A 14652-nucleotide genomic window follows, 5' to 3' on the forward strand; every position below is an offset into this window, starting at 1 on the left:
ATGCAGGACACGTCCCCTACCCCTGGCCTCCTCCCCAAAGGAGCCTGAGAGAGAAGAGGAAAAGAGCAGCAGCACAGACGCTGTCTCTCACCGCCAGGAGCTCTGGTGATTTCCCTTTTCTCAGGATCTGCTGCTCACGCTGCAGCACCTGACTTCAGCTGAAACGCTGGCAGAAGGGAGAGCGTAAGGCAGATTCGGAAGCAGGAGGTGCCAGATCCATGCGTCTGCCCCTGCAGTGCTTCGTTTACCCTGCACGGGCAGGGAAGAGACCAACGCGCCCACCCCACCCCACGACCCAGGCAACAGCGTTCAAGGCCGTAAGAAAGCCGGGGATTTCCAAAATACTGGTTTTCAAGTTAAGTATTTTTATTATCAAAATTATTACATCTCTTGTGAAAGTTCAAATGTTACAGCATGGTGTAAAAACTCCACTAGAGTAAGAAGCTACAGCCCCCACCTTTCCAAGAGCTTTCCAGGGTCCCTCCCTCCTGCCCCCCGCTGCGTCCGGAGGTGCTGGCGCCTCTGCGCAGGGCCCCCCCGGCCCCCTCCTGCCACCCGGCAGGGCAGAGCCCGCCTGCCCCATGCTGCTCATAGCATGAAAGGGGAGGCTGCACACCCAGGGCTAAGCTGAGCGAAGTTTACACCTATTTTATACAGTATACAGACACCCAACCGTGGGGTGACAAGTTCCATCCCAACACGCTCACAGCCAGACAGTGTGAGAAAGTTAACTCTTTGATTCAATATTTTAAAAGTCTCCCCTAGGTTGAACAAACACCTGATTTCAATTGTGAATTAGAGAAACCTGTAACAGTCCTAAAAAAAAGGAAGAAGACTGTGCATCTGAAAAGACAGGGGAGACAGACTCACAGCATTATGTTATCCAAGAGAAAGGAGAAGTTCCACTGCAGCACCAGGGATGACACCTGTCGTATATTAGCTAACCTACTATGGTTATAACTGAATATAAAATTAGATAAATAAAAACACGCCCGATATTACAGTAAACAAGTGAGAAAGAAGCTGGCAATCTTATGGAATTGAACAGACAGCGCACTGTGTTTGGGCTGGCTCTGCCGCCACGCTCAGCGGGAAGGAAATCCCGCGCGCGCCCGGCTCGGCACGGAGCAGGGTCCCCCAGCCCCGCCACAACCCGGACCCACCCCCGCCACCTTCCTGCAGCCCCTCCGGACAGCCGCTCGCTCCTCAGCCAGCCTCGGGCACGCCGCAGCATCGCCGTGCTTACCGGGGCGTGCGGGCAGAGCCCTGGGCGCGGCGGCGTGCGGCAGCACCCCCGGCACCGCTCCCGTTCACACACCCGTGACCGGCGCGCTGACGGCGCCCCGCCGGAGCAGCGCGCCACGGTGCACCCCAGATCCTCTGCAGCGACAGGCACACGCACTCCAACCCCCCCCCCGTGCTTGTTCACATTTGCGGAGACGCCGTTGTCCTGGAAAACGCTCCGGCCGTGGCAGTCGTCACCCAGGCCCAAGGGCAGCGGCGTGCGCTCATCTGCTTGTGACTGGAATGATCGTAACGGGTTAAAGCCCTCCCCAGAACGCACCGAGAACCTGACCTACAAAGAGAGCTTTGGGATTGGAGTTAAACTTCCCCAATGTTTTCTTTAAACCGCTTTCGTATAAAAAAGATGTCCGTACTGCATGAGTGACTATGGCCATGGGCACGGACAAGAGACAGAGGCTGCACCACAGTCATTGCACTTGAACCATTTTCTTTTTTTTTTTTTTTTCATTTTTTTTCTCCTCTCTTCTCTTCAATGTACCCACGCATTAGGGAACAGCTTTGCTACAGTCTCTGCCTCAGAGAAATTTGCTTTCTCCTACGAGACCAGAGGCCAATACTGCTCACAAATCTCACCCGTGCGTTTCAGACCTCAGCCTCTGACCCCTGGCAGCCCAGCATCAGGTGCAAGCTCCCAACACCGGCCCAGGAGCCACTTCCAGCGGTGACTGGAAGGAGCTATGGGCAGTTTTGTCCTCCTGGAGTCCAGGCAGCCCTAGGAAAGTCCTGTTTGAGTCTTTACTCCAGAACCTTGAAGCTGCTGAAGTCTGTACTGATGGACACTGCTTCCCCCTCGGTGCGGGTAGTGTTGTGCATTGGAAATCACTCCCCCCCGGGAACCCTGGTAGAGAACAGACTGCCCCGAATTCGGTAGACTGATAGTCCGCAAGTCTGACTGTAGTGACCGAGCACTTTGGGGAACGGAGGTGGAGCCCGACGCTCCTGTGCAGGGCTGGGAGCCAGGCTCGGAGGAAAGAGAGTCCACAGCCGTCGGCTGTGCTGGGCTGGCAGCAGCAGGGCAGCTCTTCTTCAGGAGGCTGCCGCTGGCACTGCCAGAGTGCTGCTGGCTGCTGTAATACACCGAGTTCCCCGCAAACAGGGCAGAGGAGTCTGTGGAGACCGAGTGGGCAGGGCTGGAGTACGAGGAAGAGGAGAGGGACGTTTCTGAGGAACCGTGAGAGAGGCTGTGTCCTGTCCTCTGTGCTGCTGCTCGGTAGCTGTAGCCGGGAGAAGGAGTAAGGTGTCCTCTGTACGGGGAGGAACTCTGCTGGAGAAGGGTCTGCGATTCGGCCTGGGGGCTGTCGGACTGCAGGAGCTGGGCAAGGTAGCGGGGGGAAAAAAGAAAAGACACGTCAAGAAGACCAACTTCTGCACCTCCTACCTCATTGTGCTCCTGCTGCTTAGCGTAGCAGGACTGGGAATAGTTTCCAGCTAAACCCAGTTTCCCCCCCAGTGCTGTCTGAAGCTTTACTCCAGAACGGGCAGGTAACAGATGACAATTTACCTGGTAGCTGTATCGCGAAGGACTGTAAACTGCTGGTCCTTTGTGGGCTTCTGGAGTGTCTCCTTCTGCTGTGTCTGCAATGTACAGCACAGTCAAGATGTTAAACTTCATCCCCTGGACTGAGGTCACGGCAGTTCCCTCTCAAGTGACACCTGCACACCGCAGCTGTCTTGTTCTGCCTCCAGCTACAGCCGAGACAGGAGTGGCTTCTCCAGTCAGCAGCCTTCTGGAAGCTGAAGGACCCCAACAGAAGGCAACTGGAAAACCTTCACATGCATACAGCAGCCCTGCACGTTAGGAACTGCTGCTTCCCTTACACCAAGTCTCCCTGGTTTAGCAGAAACCTCACTCGCTTTGGACCAGCCTATCTGAAGGGCAGCCCCTGGTGACTGCATACGGACTGCTTGGGAATACGGACAGCCTGGGCTTTCCACAGGGATACGGGAGGCAGAAGACAGTTTCTAAGGACTCAGCAATTCTCTGCTCAGCTTTGGTCAGAGGAATCCCAACTGGCTGCCAGTTACAGCTGGGGAATTAAAACTGATTCTTAGATGGGTTGTCGGTAGGATCCTGCTGCAGGCTGTCCTCAAAGGCCACTGGAGTCCCATGCTGCCAAGGCTGACGGCACCCCCACTGCCATTTTGGGGATTTTGCTTTACAACTCAATTGAGCTGCTACAAAATGACTTACTCTTAGACCTCAGGAATGCCTGTTTCAGAAAAAGACCGGATGGTATAAAAAGCTATGACTTGTGAGGGGTAACAGCAGCACAGTACACGCTGGTGCACCTTAGCTACATGAAAGAGAAAAAAGAGTAAGCTTTTTTTAGTGGAACAAGCCTTTCCATCACCCCAATCTCACAGGATAGGCAGGTGTCTTTTTTTCCCCACCAAATAATTGAACCTGTACTGAGGGAGACAAGAAGTACTTACTCCAAGTGACCCAGTCACTCTGCCCTCTGTGTTTTTCTGTTACCGCTACTGTAACCACAGGGTTCAGCCTGTGAGCATGCTCTCTTTAGGAGGGAGGGAAACTGGTGGCACTGGGAGATTTCACATCGGATTTACGATGTTGCCATCTGATGAGACCGAGTTGTTTATTTGCAGCATCTCAGGGATTCTCAGCAGCAGTGTTTGAAATGCCTTGGTGAGATAGCACTGGTATTAGCATCAAATTTACATGACAGATGTCTCGGTCCTGAAACAGGACACGCTGCCTTGGTCTGCTCTGTACTTCTGCCAGACAAGCCTGGCTCTGTACCAGATGCACCGGCCTGAGCAGCAGTGTCAGCAGCGCCCGTGGCTTTGCTGTGGTTGTCCTCTCTGTGCTGCATCACAGTCGCTGGCTTAACTAAACAGGAATCTGGATGGAGTTGTCTTGTCTGCTACTGAGGCTCAGACATCTTCTTTCTCAGGGCACAGGACCTGCACAGAGACTGGTACACGAAGCTTCCAGCATGTGTCCTGTGCCACCTTCCATTCTCTGAAACTACATCCAAAGCACCAAGGAGCTGTTTGCTGTGAGTGGCATTCTGAGTACTGCAGTGCAGAAAGGCAAAACTTGCAGTTTAGGGCATGTTTTGGAAGCAGTCATGCACAGAAGAGACTAACTGCTCAATCCAGGAGATCAGAAGTTGAGAATGAGAAGCAGGAGAAACCTAAAGATTTCTGGAATAAACTGTTTCTTAAAAGGCCAGGCACATCAACAGTGCTGCAGACATTACTGGCAGTGTCTATTCACAGAAAAATCTTTGAAAATTTAAAGCCCATCTAAAGATGCTAAATTACAAAGTGTGAATAAACTATAACCTTCCTGAATTTGCTTTATGTAAATCTTAAGAAGACAAAGCCAACATTTCCCTCTCTCATATCTTAATACCTACACAAGGGAGGACAAAGCGGAAGTGAGAATTGCTTCTTTTCTTCCCAGTACTGGCCTGTGCCAACCTAAGCCATTTATGACATGACAGCTTTAACCTACAGCAGCTGCGATTCTCTGAAGTGTGGCATGCACAAAAACTCAGTTTCATTCCCATGTGCTCCATAAGGAAATCACCAGAAATCACCCAGATTTTTTTCTCTCAGTATTTTACTATCCATTACAGCATCAAGCAAACGTGTATCTTCACAACTCCTACAGGTGATACCAGGAGTGGCAGGGATTCAGTCACTCGCTTTGTTTCACTAAGCAGCAGTCCAGCAACTGGGGGAGGGAAGAATGCTCACAGAATCTAAACAAGCTACTGAAGAAATTGCCACAGTATGCAAAAGAAGAAAAAATATTTTGCTGCGCTAGGATGAAAGAGACAAAAGTTTCCATCAGCCAGGGCATTGAGTTTCGACTATCTGGAGTGGAATCGGTTTTATGTAACCAGGAGGAAGAATGGATCCACGTAGGTTAAAGTCAAACTCTAATCTAACTCGTGTGAGACCGAAGAACAAGATCCCTGCAGATTACAGTGTGCAGGCCTGCTGGAACAGTCTGGATTTTGCCTGCCCTTCATCCCTTGCAAAGTAAATGAAAGAAAAATAACTCCATATCACAGCTAAGAAATGAGGCAAGAAGTGACCTGTCCATCTTAGAGAAGTCACAGCTGATCTTTACACCACAGCTGGATAAAGGAGTGGTGTAAGTTCAGCTCAAGTCACAAGCACTCCCTGACCCTGCATGCTACTCAGTGAGGACAATCTATTACTCACAGAAGGAACATCAACAAGAACTGAGTTCATCTCAGTAAGTAGGTCTGTTTCACAAAACTGACAAATACCATAACTCGAGGAATCAAGCAACTTCAAACAGAGATGAGGTAAGGCTTGGAAGCTACGTCAGTTCTTAGCAGTGCCTAAAGCCTACGCCTGCGTTTTAGCAAGAGTAACACATTTATCTGGATGTTCAGCCAACTAGAATTATTAAACGAAAGCACCTTCATCCCCAGCATACAGAAGCAACTGAGGCAATGCTTGGTTAACCCGTCTATCCGAGGGCAGAGTTCTCATCCCTGCCAGAGCCAAAACGCAGGTGATCTCGAATCCAAACTCTGGATAAGCCCAGAAGTCTTCCAGGTCTAATGGGAGAGGGATAAAGGCTCAGGCAATATTACCTGAATACCAATAAAGTACGGTTTGCAGAAGGCTTTTATAAGGCATTGATGATGACAGAGATGAAGGTACAACTAAGTTCATAGGTGAGTTTGCAAAGCTATTTGAGCCCATCATTTACCACCAAGTTTTCAGAAACGTCATCTTCCTACCTGCATCTCTCTCAATGACACCGTCACAGGTGGGTGAGGATTCTGTTCTCTGGGACACCTTCGCACCACTCCGCAGCACCTTCTCAAGTATGCCTCGGCCCTCCCGAAGCCTCTCCACTGACGTTGGGACCATCCTGCAACAAAAACCCAGGAACAGCTGAGGATTGCTGTTACACAGCTGAGAGCAACGTGACCAACGCACAAGGGGGCTGTGGCGTCCTTGGTATAATTACAAGATGGGTTTGTCTTTGAAGTCTCAAAGGTTTCTGCTTAAATTCACTGGTATGAAGTTATTGCAAATGCAAACCCCTGCCACAGAACAGAGGGATCAGAGAACACCAGCTCTCTAGACAGACGAGGAATAAAATTCTGCACTATTCCATCATAAATAACCTCCTGTGGGATTTTAGACTGTCCGTCACTGGCGACCATGAGAGCACTGCCCTGAGAAAAACAAGATCTTTTGGCAGAAAGATGCTATAAACATTCAGCTCAGTAGATCACCTGATTACGGGACACTTTCCCCCAGAAAGGTGTTTCAAGATTCAACAGCATTTGGAAAATCCTGTTACTGGCTTAAAATCAGATGCAGTTATTTTGCACAGACTATTTGCATTCAAACTAAAGAGAAGCAAAACCAGTACCCTGTGGTAATACGGTGTCAAGATAGTACAGTCATGTAATGCAACGTTCCTGGAGCAGAGCTAGCGTGGCCATTTTGCACATTAATGCTACTTTGTCCCATTTATTTTGTAATGTAAAAACTCTCAAGATCAGTGCTAGATCTTATTCCTTTATTTAAAACAAGCATCTACTCTGAGGCTGAAAAACAGAGGTGACGTGGCTTTGCTAAAGCCAATCTGTAGAAGAAAAGGAGAGCCACCGACACACCCTGGACCCCTACCATGCACTGGACCATCCAAAGCTCTTTAGAAGTACGTGTTTTAACGTGGAAAACAGTAGCACTCTCATTAAGGATTCAGAATGTCTTACCCCAGAAACCAAAAAAAGTGCGCCCTAAAAATGCCCAAATTTAAATATTCAAATAAAACATTAAACACACTGCATACCATGCAAATATGCAGCCTAACACTGTGTTAACTGACTTCTGTATTTGCTTTTCTTTTTAAAGATATTAAAAACTGTGCTTTACATTAGCCCTTTTTTTTTTTTTTTAATTTTTAAATAAACAGCCCAGACATTGAAGTTCACCCCTCACTGAAGCAGAAGGGAGAAGGGGCCACAGTTCACACCTCATGGAGGTGAATGGGGTGAGGGGGTGAATTCACACCTTCGTTGCTGCTATTGTTTTGCTGGAGACAGTTTTCTGCAAGGCTGGGTTTACTGGGCAGCAGCACATCTGTTTACATTGTGATGGCTGTATCTTGGCAACTGAAAGAGACAGAAACTTATTTTTTTTTAAATGAAAGCTACTGGCAAATATTGTAGAATTCAGCAAAAATCTGGACAACTGAAAATTAAGGCACGTAATTTTAGATCCCACCATTTTCTTCTGTCCCTAGTATTATATTACTGTGAATGTCTGAAAACGTATCAGAGACGTAAGCACTCAGAGTTAAAGATGAAGTTGGTTCTCAACTTTAACTCTGTAACATGCAGTTTCTAATATATATGTATAGATATTTTTTGAAGAGGAAGGGGGCTGAGAGGTTGTTAGCCTTGTCCATTAAAAGACAGAACAGGAATAAAAAAGGCAGCAAAAGCTGCTTAACCCTATCAGCATGGTTTCAACTTTTACATTGTGCCCTGTACCAATATCATCTTTAATCCCACACAACATTTACTGTTGAAACCACGTGATAAACTGAAGCCAGAGCATCTGCTGAGGAGCAGCAGATGAAGCTAACAATATAAAACATCACACTGGATCAAGTTTACCAGTCCCCTCACCCCCAAGTAGGGTTTTTCATTCAGCTAGGTTTTTCTTTCACCCTTTTTGCAGGCAAAAGTGGCACAGGAGGAGACGGGCAAGCGATAACAAGACTTGGATAAAACGGATTAAAACCCAATCACCAGCTGACTGCCTCAGCTGTGGCCAGGCTCAGCAGCTGGCAGGTCAGCTGGCAGGCACTGCTGTCAGGAGGTACAAGACAAATGATTTCTTATAGATTTTCAACTTGAAGACTGGTGATATTTGCAGTGGGGGAGGATGGGAAAGGGAAGAAAGCACATCTTATTACTCTTATAAATTCACCCCAAAAATGTTTTCAGGCACTGTCAACGTAAACCTCACACCCTTGGCATTGCTCAGCATCTCTTCCCTTGCCATTCACCTGCCATCGCATCAACAGTGACACAGCTGCACACGTGGAAGGTCAGCGTTACGAAGGGTATGCCTTTGTGCATGTAGCCTCCACAAGCAGAACGTGAATACAAAAGGCAGCAAAGCCACCGTACTACACAGCTCCAGTCAGCAGAACGTCCTTACCCTCACTGGGTACAGACCACAACTCAGCACTCTGCATTTCAGGGCTGCAGTGCTTCATTTTGGGACCAGACATTACTATCAGGTTCGTTTTTGAAGACTAGCATTTCCCCTTATCAAACCTTCACGTGGTAACTCGGTGAAAGTGATTTTTCCATGCTTTTGGCAAGTCACGAACTTCAGGCTGGTAACTGCTTTTCACAGCTATTTGTGCGAGGGACTGGAAAGCTGGGGTAGTTTCACTGTCCCTGCTTCTCACGTGCAAAGTTACAGAGGGCTCCTTCAGCTTTCCTACTCAGAAGTTAAACTTCATATCACACACGTCTAAACAGTGGAAATTCAGCAACCGAACACCCTTTAAACTAGACGTGGATTAAATTCTCATTGCAGGAGAGAATTCAAAACTGTGCCCTTAAAAGGAAACCACTGGAGGAGAGACTTCATCTCTCGGGGAGATTTTTGATATCTAAACTAAGAACTAAAGGGCAGGCTGAGAAGACTGCAAGTATTCTCCGCAGCTGTTTAGCAATTACAAAAGAGAATAACGCCAAGACACCCAACAGAATCCATCCAGCTGCAATTATTGTAATGGAAACGCCCCCTCCCCCCTGAGAGTTTGGTTCATTTCTGAGGAGCAATCTCAGGCTTGCTCGGAGGGATAACACTCACCACCTACTGCTGATGTTCTCCTGGGATTTGCTGAGTGATGTTGAGGAACTAGCCCCCCTTGAGTCTGGTGGGCTGACGTCCTCTACATGAGGCAGGGAGGGATGAGAAGGGGAGAAGCCACTTTGTGGAGAGGACGGGGTTCGTACTACAGAGCCCGGCAGGCTGCTGACATCTGTGTCAGTCCCAGAGCTGCTGCTGCCCTGCCGGGTAGGAGTCCCTGTGCATCGCACTGATTCGCCTCCCTCCTTGGCTTCCTGTTTCCTCTTGCGGTATTCTAGTAGGGATACCTGAGGGAAAAACGCAGCGATGAGTCAGGGAAAGCAGGGGACTGGGTTAGGGGGAAGAACATGCCCACGCACCGTTTTTAAGATCATTTCTCTGAGTTTGCAGGTAAAATCTTAAAAGGTACATTGGGATTATAAATCTTCCTCAGACTGCAGGCACTCAGAAGAAGAGCTAAGTGGTGCAAATCTGGACCACTCATCAACTGCCAGGCTTACTCACATTTCCCTCTTTATGACCTCTTCAGCAGGAATATACATCTAGTGAAAATTCCCTGAAACTGAAATTTCCCACTACTACAGCATATGCTTGCACAGTCAAGCATCAAGCCTCTATACCTTCCTCCTCTCAACACCCTTTGGTTCACTCTCTCCACGGTTTGTGACATTATACAATGTAGATCAATATCTGTACATCTCAAAAACTGTCACAAAACAGATCTTCAGAGAGTCCTGTTCATCTCTGCCAGCTCAGCCACACTAATCCTAAAACCTGGTAAAGCCTGGCACTGAATTTCAGCCTGCTCAGAGCAGGCTCATGCTATGGTGGTTCAGCAGCCAGCACTGCAGACTTCCAGCATTATAGCCTCAGAAAACCAGGTCTAGCAGAGGAGTCTATTTTGTACAAGCCAGTCCCAGATTTGTCAAAGACAGAGACTAAAATGTCCCAAGTGATGCTGTCTCATAACACAGAGATACTGGGATCAAAAGTACACAAGTATTTCCAGCTGAACACTTACCTTTCCGCCTGCCTTCCCTTAGTGCTATCATGAGGCTCAGCCCCTCATGAAAGATTCACAGAAGGCAGCTCTGCTGAAGAATTTATCAGCTAGGATTCAGTATCTGTATTCAAGGCCTTATGAGGCTAAAATGCTGAACAGGCTATTTCCAAAGGTAACTTAACACACAAAGTTTTTAAGGTAAGTGTAACCAAAAAACTGCCACAAACAAAGCCTTCCATCCAGCTGGCCACATACACAACTGATCCAGGTTACCACACTTGCCAGAAAAAATACCTAAGCACAGGTAAGGCACTGATACACATCGACACAAGTGCATGTTTTTGTCCCATCAGCACCTGGTTTTATCACAGCAATGCCTGACTGTCAGTTCTAGTCCTGTGAGGGTCATCAGCCTACTACTAGCGACAAATACTTATTTACCTTCTATTAAACAACATTCCATTTTCAAAGTGCTAAAATTTACCTAACAACATTCATCTACTTTTCTGAGAATGTTGCGATGTTTCCTTATTAGTAAGTCTTTCCAGTAAACAACTCACATTTTCTTTTGAAACATCGGGCCTCTGAGAAGAGCTATTTGCATTGTGATCTCCCCCTCCATCCCCAGTTCTCACATCAAAATCTTGCCTAAGTGGTAGCTCCCTTTCTTTTAACAACTTTACCTTGCTTTCATCTCGGCACTGAATGCCTAGATTACTCGCCAAGGCTGCATTTTAGTGACATTCCGTTTTCTTTATTCTCCCTTCAAGTCTTTCCCATGGTGCAGACCGTTCCCGCTCAGGTTCCTGCAGCCTTAGGATTTCCTTTACGAGAATACTTGCCTTCTTCCTCTGTGGAGGATTCTGGGGAGCAGACCGGACGCCTTCACAAGCCCTCTCGCCACAGGGAGACATGGATCCATGCACCGTCTCTTTAAGCAGTCCTGACTCGTGTCTGCTGAAATATCCTTCGGCAGGAGAGCTGCAGCATCCCGCTTCTGAATTCATTGGCTTCCTGTCTCCCAAAGGAGCAGATCCCCGCAACAAACCATCCACACGTGGCATAGCGTTCAATGGGGAGAAGGCATACATTAAATTAAACTCTGTCCGAAAAGCCTGATCAGAGCTTCGTAGCAGCATCTGTGCTTCCCCGCTTTTCCCCGGGAAGTTCATCTCTGAAGTAGAGTTTACGGAGGGTTGTGGAGCCAGATCGGAGGATCCGAAGCTGAGCAGCGATGGCCGTTCCGGGCAGGTGTTTGCACTGGAATCCAGGTACCCACCCTTCGAATCCACGTCAGATCGGAGGCAGAGCTAGAAAATCCAGGGAGGATATAGGATGGGGGTGGGAAGTCAGGAAAAGGGTCAGGCAAGGATGGGGAGAGAAATGTCAGAAAACATTCTGTACAGCGCTAGCTCACTGTTTTCTAGTTCCTCTCTTATCACCCCTTTGGTCCTTTCCTGCACTGTTCTGTTCTTTATAGAAGGGAACAACTAGGACTAAGCAGTAATCCAGTTCAGCTGTCCAGTACAAGATGCTCTTTCCCCCTTTAGAGGTCTCACTGCAGCGGGAGAACAAGGCTCAGCACTATCCCCAGGCAGTCAGTGAAGAAGAAAACAGCATCTTAAAGTGCCCCAAACGTCCCAAGTTGATGTTAACAGCTAGTGCTAGCTAGGTTCATTAAGGGGAGAAAGCAGCAGAGATTTGAACAGCTGGCCATTTGCTGTTTTATTAGCCAAGTTCGGGACTGTCCCAAGTCAACCACCACTGACTTTGTAACAACGGTATGATGCCCAGGACCTCCAACCCACTTGTTTTCACTTACTGTCAGTTTCAGCAATCTCTAACAACACTCCATTCATTTAATTTATACTGCATTTCTACATTTTACATTCTCTGACAAAATCATAACGGCATCATCTTTGCACTGCCACAGTTTCTGGAACACTAGGCACTGATACAATGGTATACCCATTTTTCTACTCTAAGTGCCAAAAAACCTTCCAGGCAAAGGCATAATGCTCTCCTTCACCATGCTAATGTGTCAGGAACTCAGACAATGAGCAAAACTGACACAATTTCATCCTCTTTGCAGGACTTCAGTGCTTAGGGAAAAACACAGCAGCACCAGGCACCAGATATGCCCTACTGCAGCAGCTGAAACATTTTTCCTCTGCTGTATTACAGCTCCAAGTAATCTGCCACATTAGAGATGAATGCAGATTTTCTACTGCAAAACAGTCTCTGAGAAAGGTACTTCAGCTCATGCTTTACAACAGGCCAGCAGCTAAATAAAGTACTACTTTCTTGCATCTCTTCACCATTTAAGACCGCAAGTGAACAGGACATAAATCAAGACTGAAAAGAGCAGGTCAGGTGCCCTGCTGTGCCCTTACAAGCTAGTCTAAATTACCAGTGAATGCTTTCCCATTTCTTTCCCAGTAGTCATTTTGCTGCTACTTAGTAAATACCACACAGCACTTGTCTGCTGGGCTGGGGCTGATGTTGATTGCTATTTCCCGGGTCTCCATACCCCTTGCCTTCACTTCAGGAGCTGAGGCATGTCAGGTCTGTACATTGCCTGCTTTCCATCAGTGTCAATAAATGTATAATAAATTCCAATCTTCAATTAATTTATTTTACTTTGCTCACTATCTTGCGATAACCCTGAAAAACCTCTTCTGCCTTATCGTGAGGAATGCTCCACCCTCATTCCCACCAGCCTCTGCACTTCTTCTCCCTCCTCTCCCACTGCAGCCTCAAATACAACACACAAGCACACAGGCTCTTGGCCCCAAATGCAATTGAGACGGTGTGATACCTACCTCGGGTGACATGGATTCAGGTCTATGCGCAGGGGAACTCTCAGGGGAGGATACGTTCTAGAGGAGGGAAAAGCATCTTGTTATTCATCTAGTTAAAAAGTCAAGACGCAAAGTAAAATAAATTAAAAACGAGCATAGAGGTTAGCGATGGCTATTCTAAACAAAGACTGTACCAGGAACTGGCCCAAACTTAGATGGCAACTGTGGGTTCAGTGGTTTCTAAAGCTTCCTGGAAGCACAAAGGCAGGGCTAGGCTACAGCGTTTCATGCTGCAACTTAGTACCCACAACAGAGCACATAAATGTTAAGAAAAGAAGCCATCTCATTCTTTATATCTCTGCTGCTGTCATATATAGAACTTGCACTGTGAAATGCAGAGAAAGATATTTATGGTGTTCAGTCTGAGGACACAGAAGAGACAGAAAGCCTGGTTTTGCCCAAATAAAAGGCCACTAAGATCTCCCGAACACTACAGTTAACTTTCATGGACATTATACCAGTAGAAAGCAAAAAAATAGCTCCTTCAGTCCACTTGGGCTACCTCTCCAGCAAAGGTCAGGAGAACAGGTATGAAGGGACAGCTTAATTGTATGCCGTAACATAGCATCTGAGCACCCATCAGTGGAAGACAGCTCATGCAAATGTGATGGCATTCTTAAGGCCTCCTTCCCAACCACCCTCCATTCTGTGTTACTGACCAGGCCTAAAATAAAATCAGAAGGGAAGGTTTCTGAGATGTATGTTGCTGTCAGAGAAATATGGAAGGAGTCATTGCCCTCTGCAAAGCAGAAACTCAGAAAACCAAGGCTGCTCAGAAACTTCTTAGCTCACAAAGCTTCTGACAAACACCAAAGAAAAAGTTCTACTCTGCTTCCTGTCTCCTATGAGTATTTTCTATCTAGAAAGTCTGAAAATTAAGTCTGAAAAAATTCAGTTTGCAAAAGCCTGATCAACTTCAGAAGCTTATGATACAAGTTCTTCAGAAAGAAGTCAGGAAATGAATCAAGAATGAAATATCTTAAAAGACAGCTTTAAAAAATATATTCCTCAGCCAGCCAGTGGTGGATCATCTTCCACTCATTTGAGGAGGCTCGTGAACAAATAAAACAATCTCTCCCTCCCAGTGTTTTCCTCCCACAGTGCCACAGCTGTAGCGTATAAACCTTTATACCTAGTGAGATTGCACTCTCTCAAGTTAGAATCAATAACCAAATGGAATAGACATGGCATTAAAGCAGAGATGTGAGGAATGAGCTGCGTTTAGAGAAATACAACAGTTTGAACAAAGTTGCCTATGGTCTACCAAGCTGTTAGACACTTTTCCTAGAAAGAAGGGCAAAAAAGGTAAATGGGGCAAGCATACAGGTGCCAAGTGAAATACAGGCTTCCCACACGGCAACTAACACCTTAAGGTGGGGCAGGAAAACAGTGACTAAACTGCGGAGATACAAGGCAACACTGCGCTGAAATGCCAGCTCAACCACAGCAGAAGTAAGGATCGTTTTACAATCAAGCTCTGTGCCTCAAACAGCCTTTCATCTCTCTCCTCAATACTCCACAGTCTTCCCTGCTGACCTCCAAAGATCTGCCTGTCAGACAACTTTCAAAAAAGGGTTCTCAAAGAAAATAATCAAAAGCACACTAAGCTAAAAATAC

The 14652-nt window shown here is 47.1% G+C and overlaps 1 protein-coding gene across 2 annotated transcripts in view; it reads right to left on the reverse strand.

The window, feature by feature from the left end:
- Positions 1 to 342: 342 nt before the first annotated feature.
- Positions 343 to 14652, reverse strand: part of SETD5 (SET domain containing 5) — a 64776-nt gene continuing 50466 nt past the window's right edge. For both annotated transcript variants that reach the window (XM_067003443.1, XM_048070673.2), the window contains 6 exons: positions 12997 to 13053; positions 11017 to 11484; positions 9172 to 9458; positions 6057 to 6190; positions 2807 to 2880; positions 343 to 2617 (listed from right to left, as the gene is read on the reverse strand). In XM_067003443.1, the coding sequence (XP_066859544.1) occupies positions 2018 to 2617; positions 2807 to 2880; positions 6057 to 6190; positions 9172 to 9458; positions 11017 to 11484; positions 12997 to 13053 (1620 nt within the window). In that variant the 3' untranslated portion in view covers positions 343 to 2017. The remainder of the gene's footprint in view (positions 2618 to 2806; positions 2881 to 6056; positions 6191 to 9171; positions 9459 to 11016; positions 11485 to 12996; positions 13054 to 14652) is intronic.

This window comes from Anser cygnoides, chromosome 10 (genome assembly GCF_040182565.1).
Source record: "Anser cygnoides isolate HZ-2024a breed goose chromosome 10, Taihu_goose_T2T_genome, whole genome shotgun sequence".
In the NCBI taxonomy this organism is placed as follows: domain Eukaryota; kingdom Metazoa; phylum Chordata; class Aves; order Anseriformes; family Anatidae; genus Anser; species Anser cygnoides.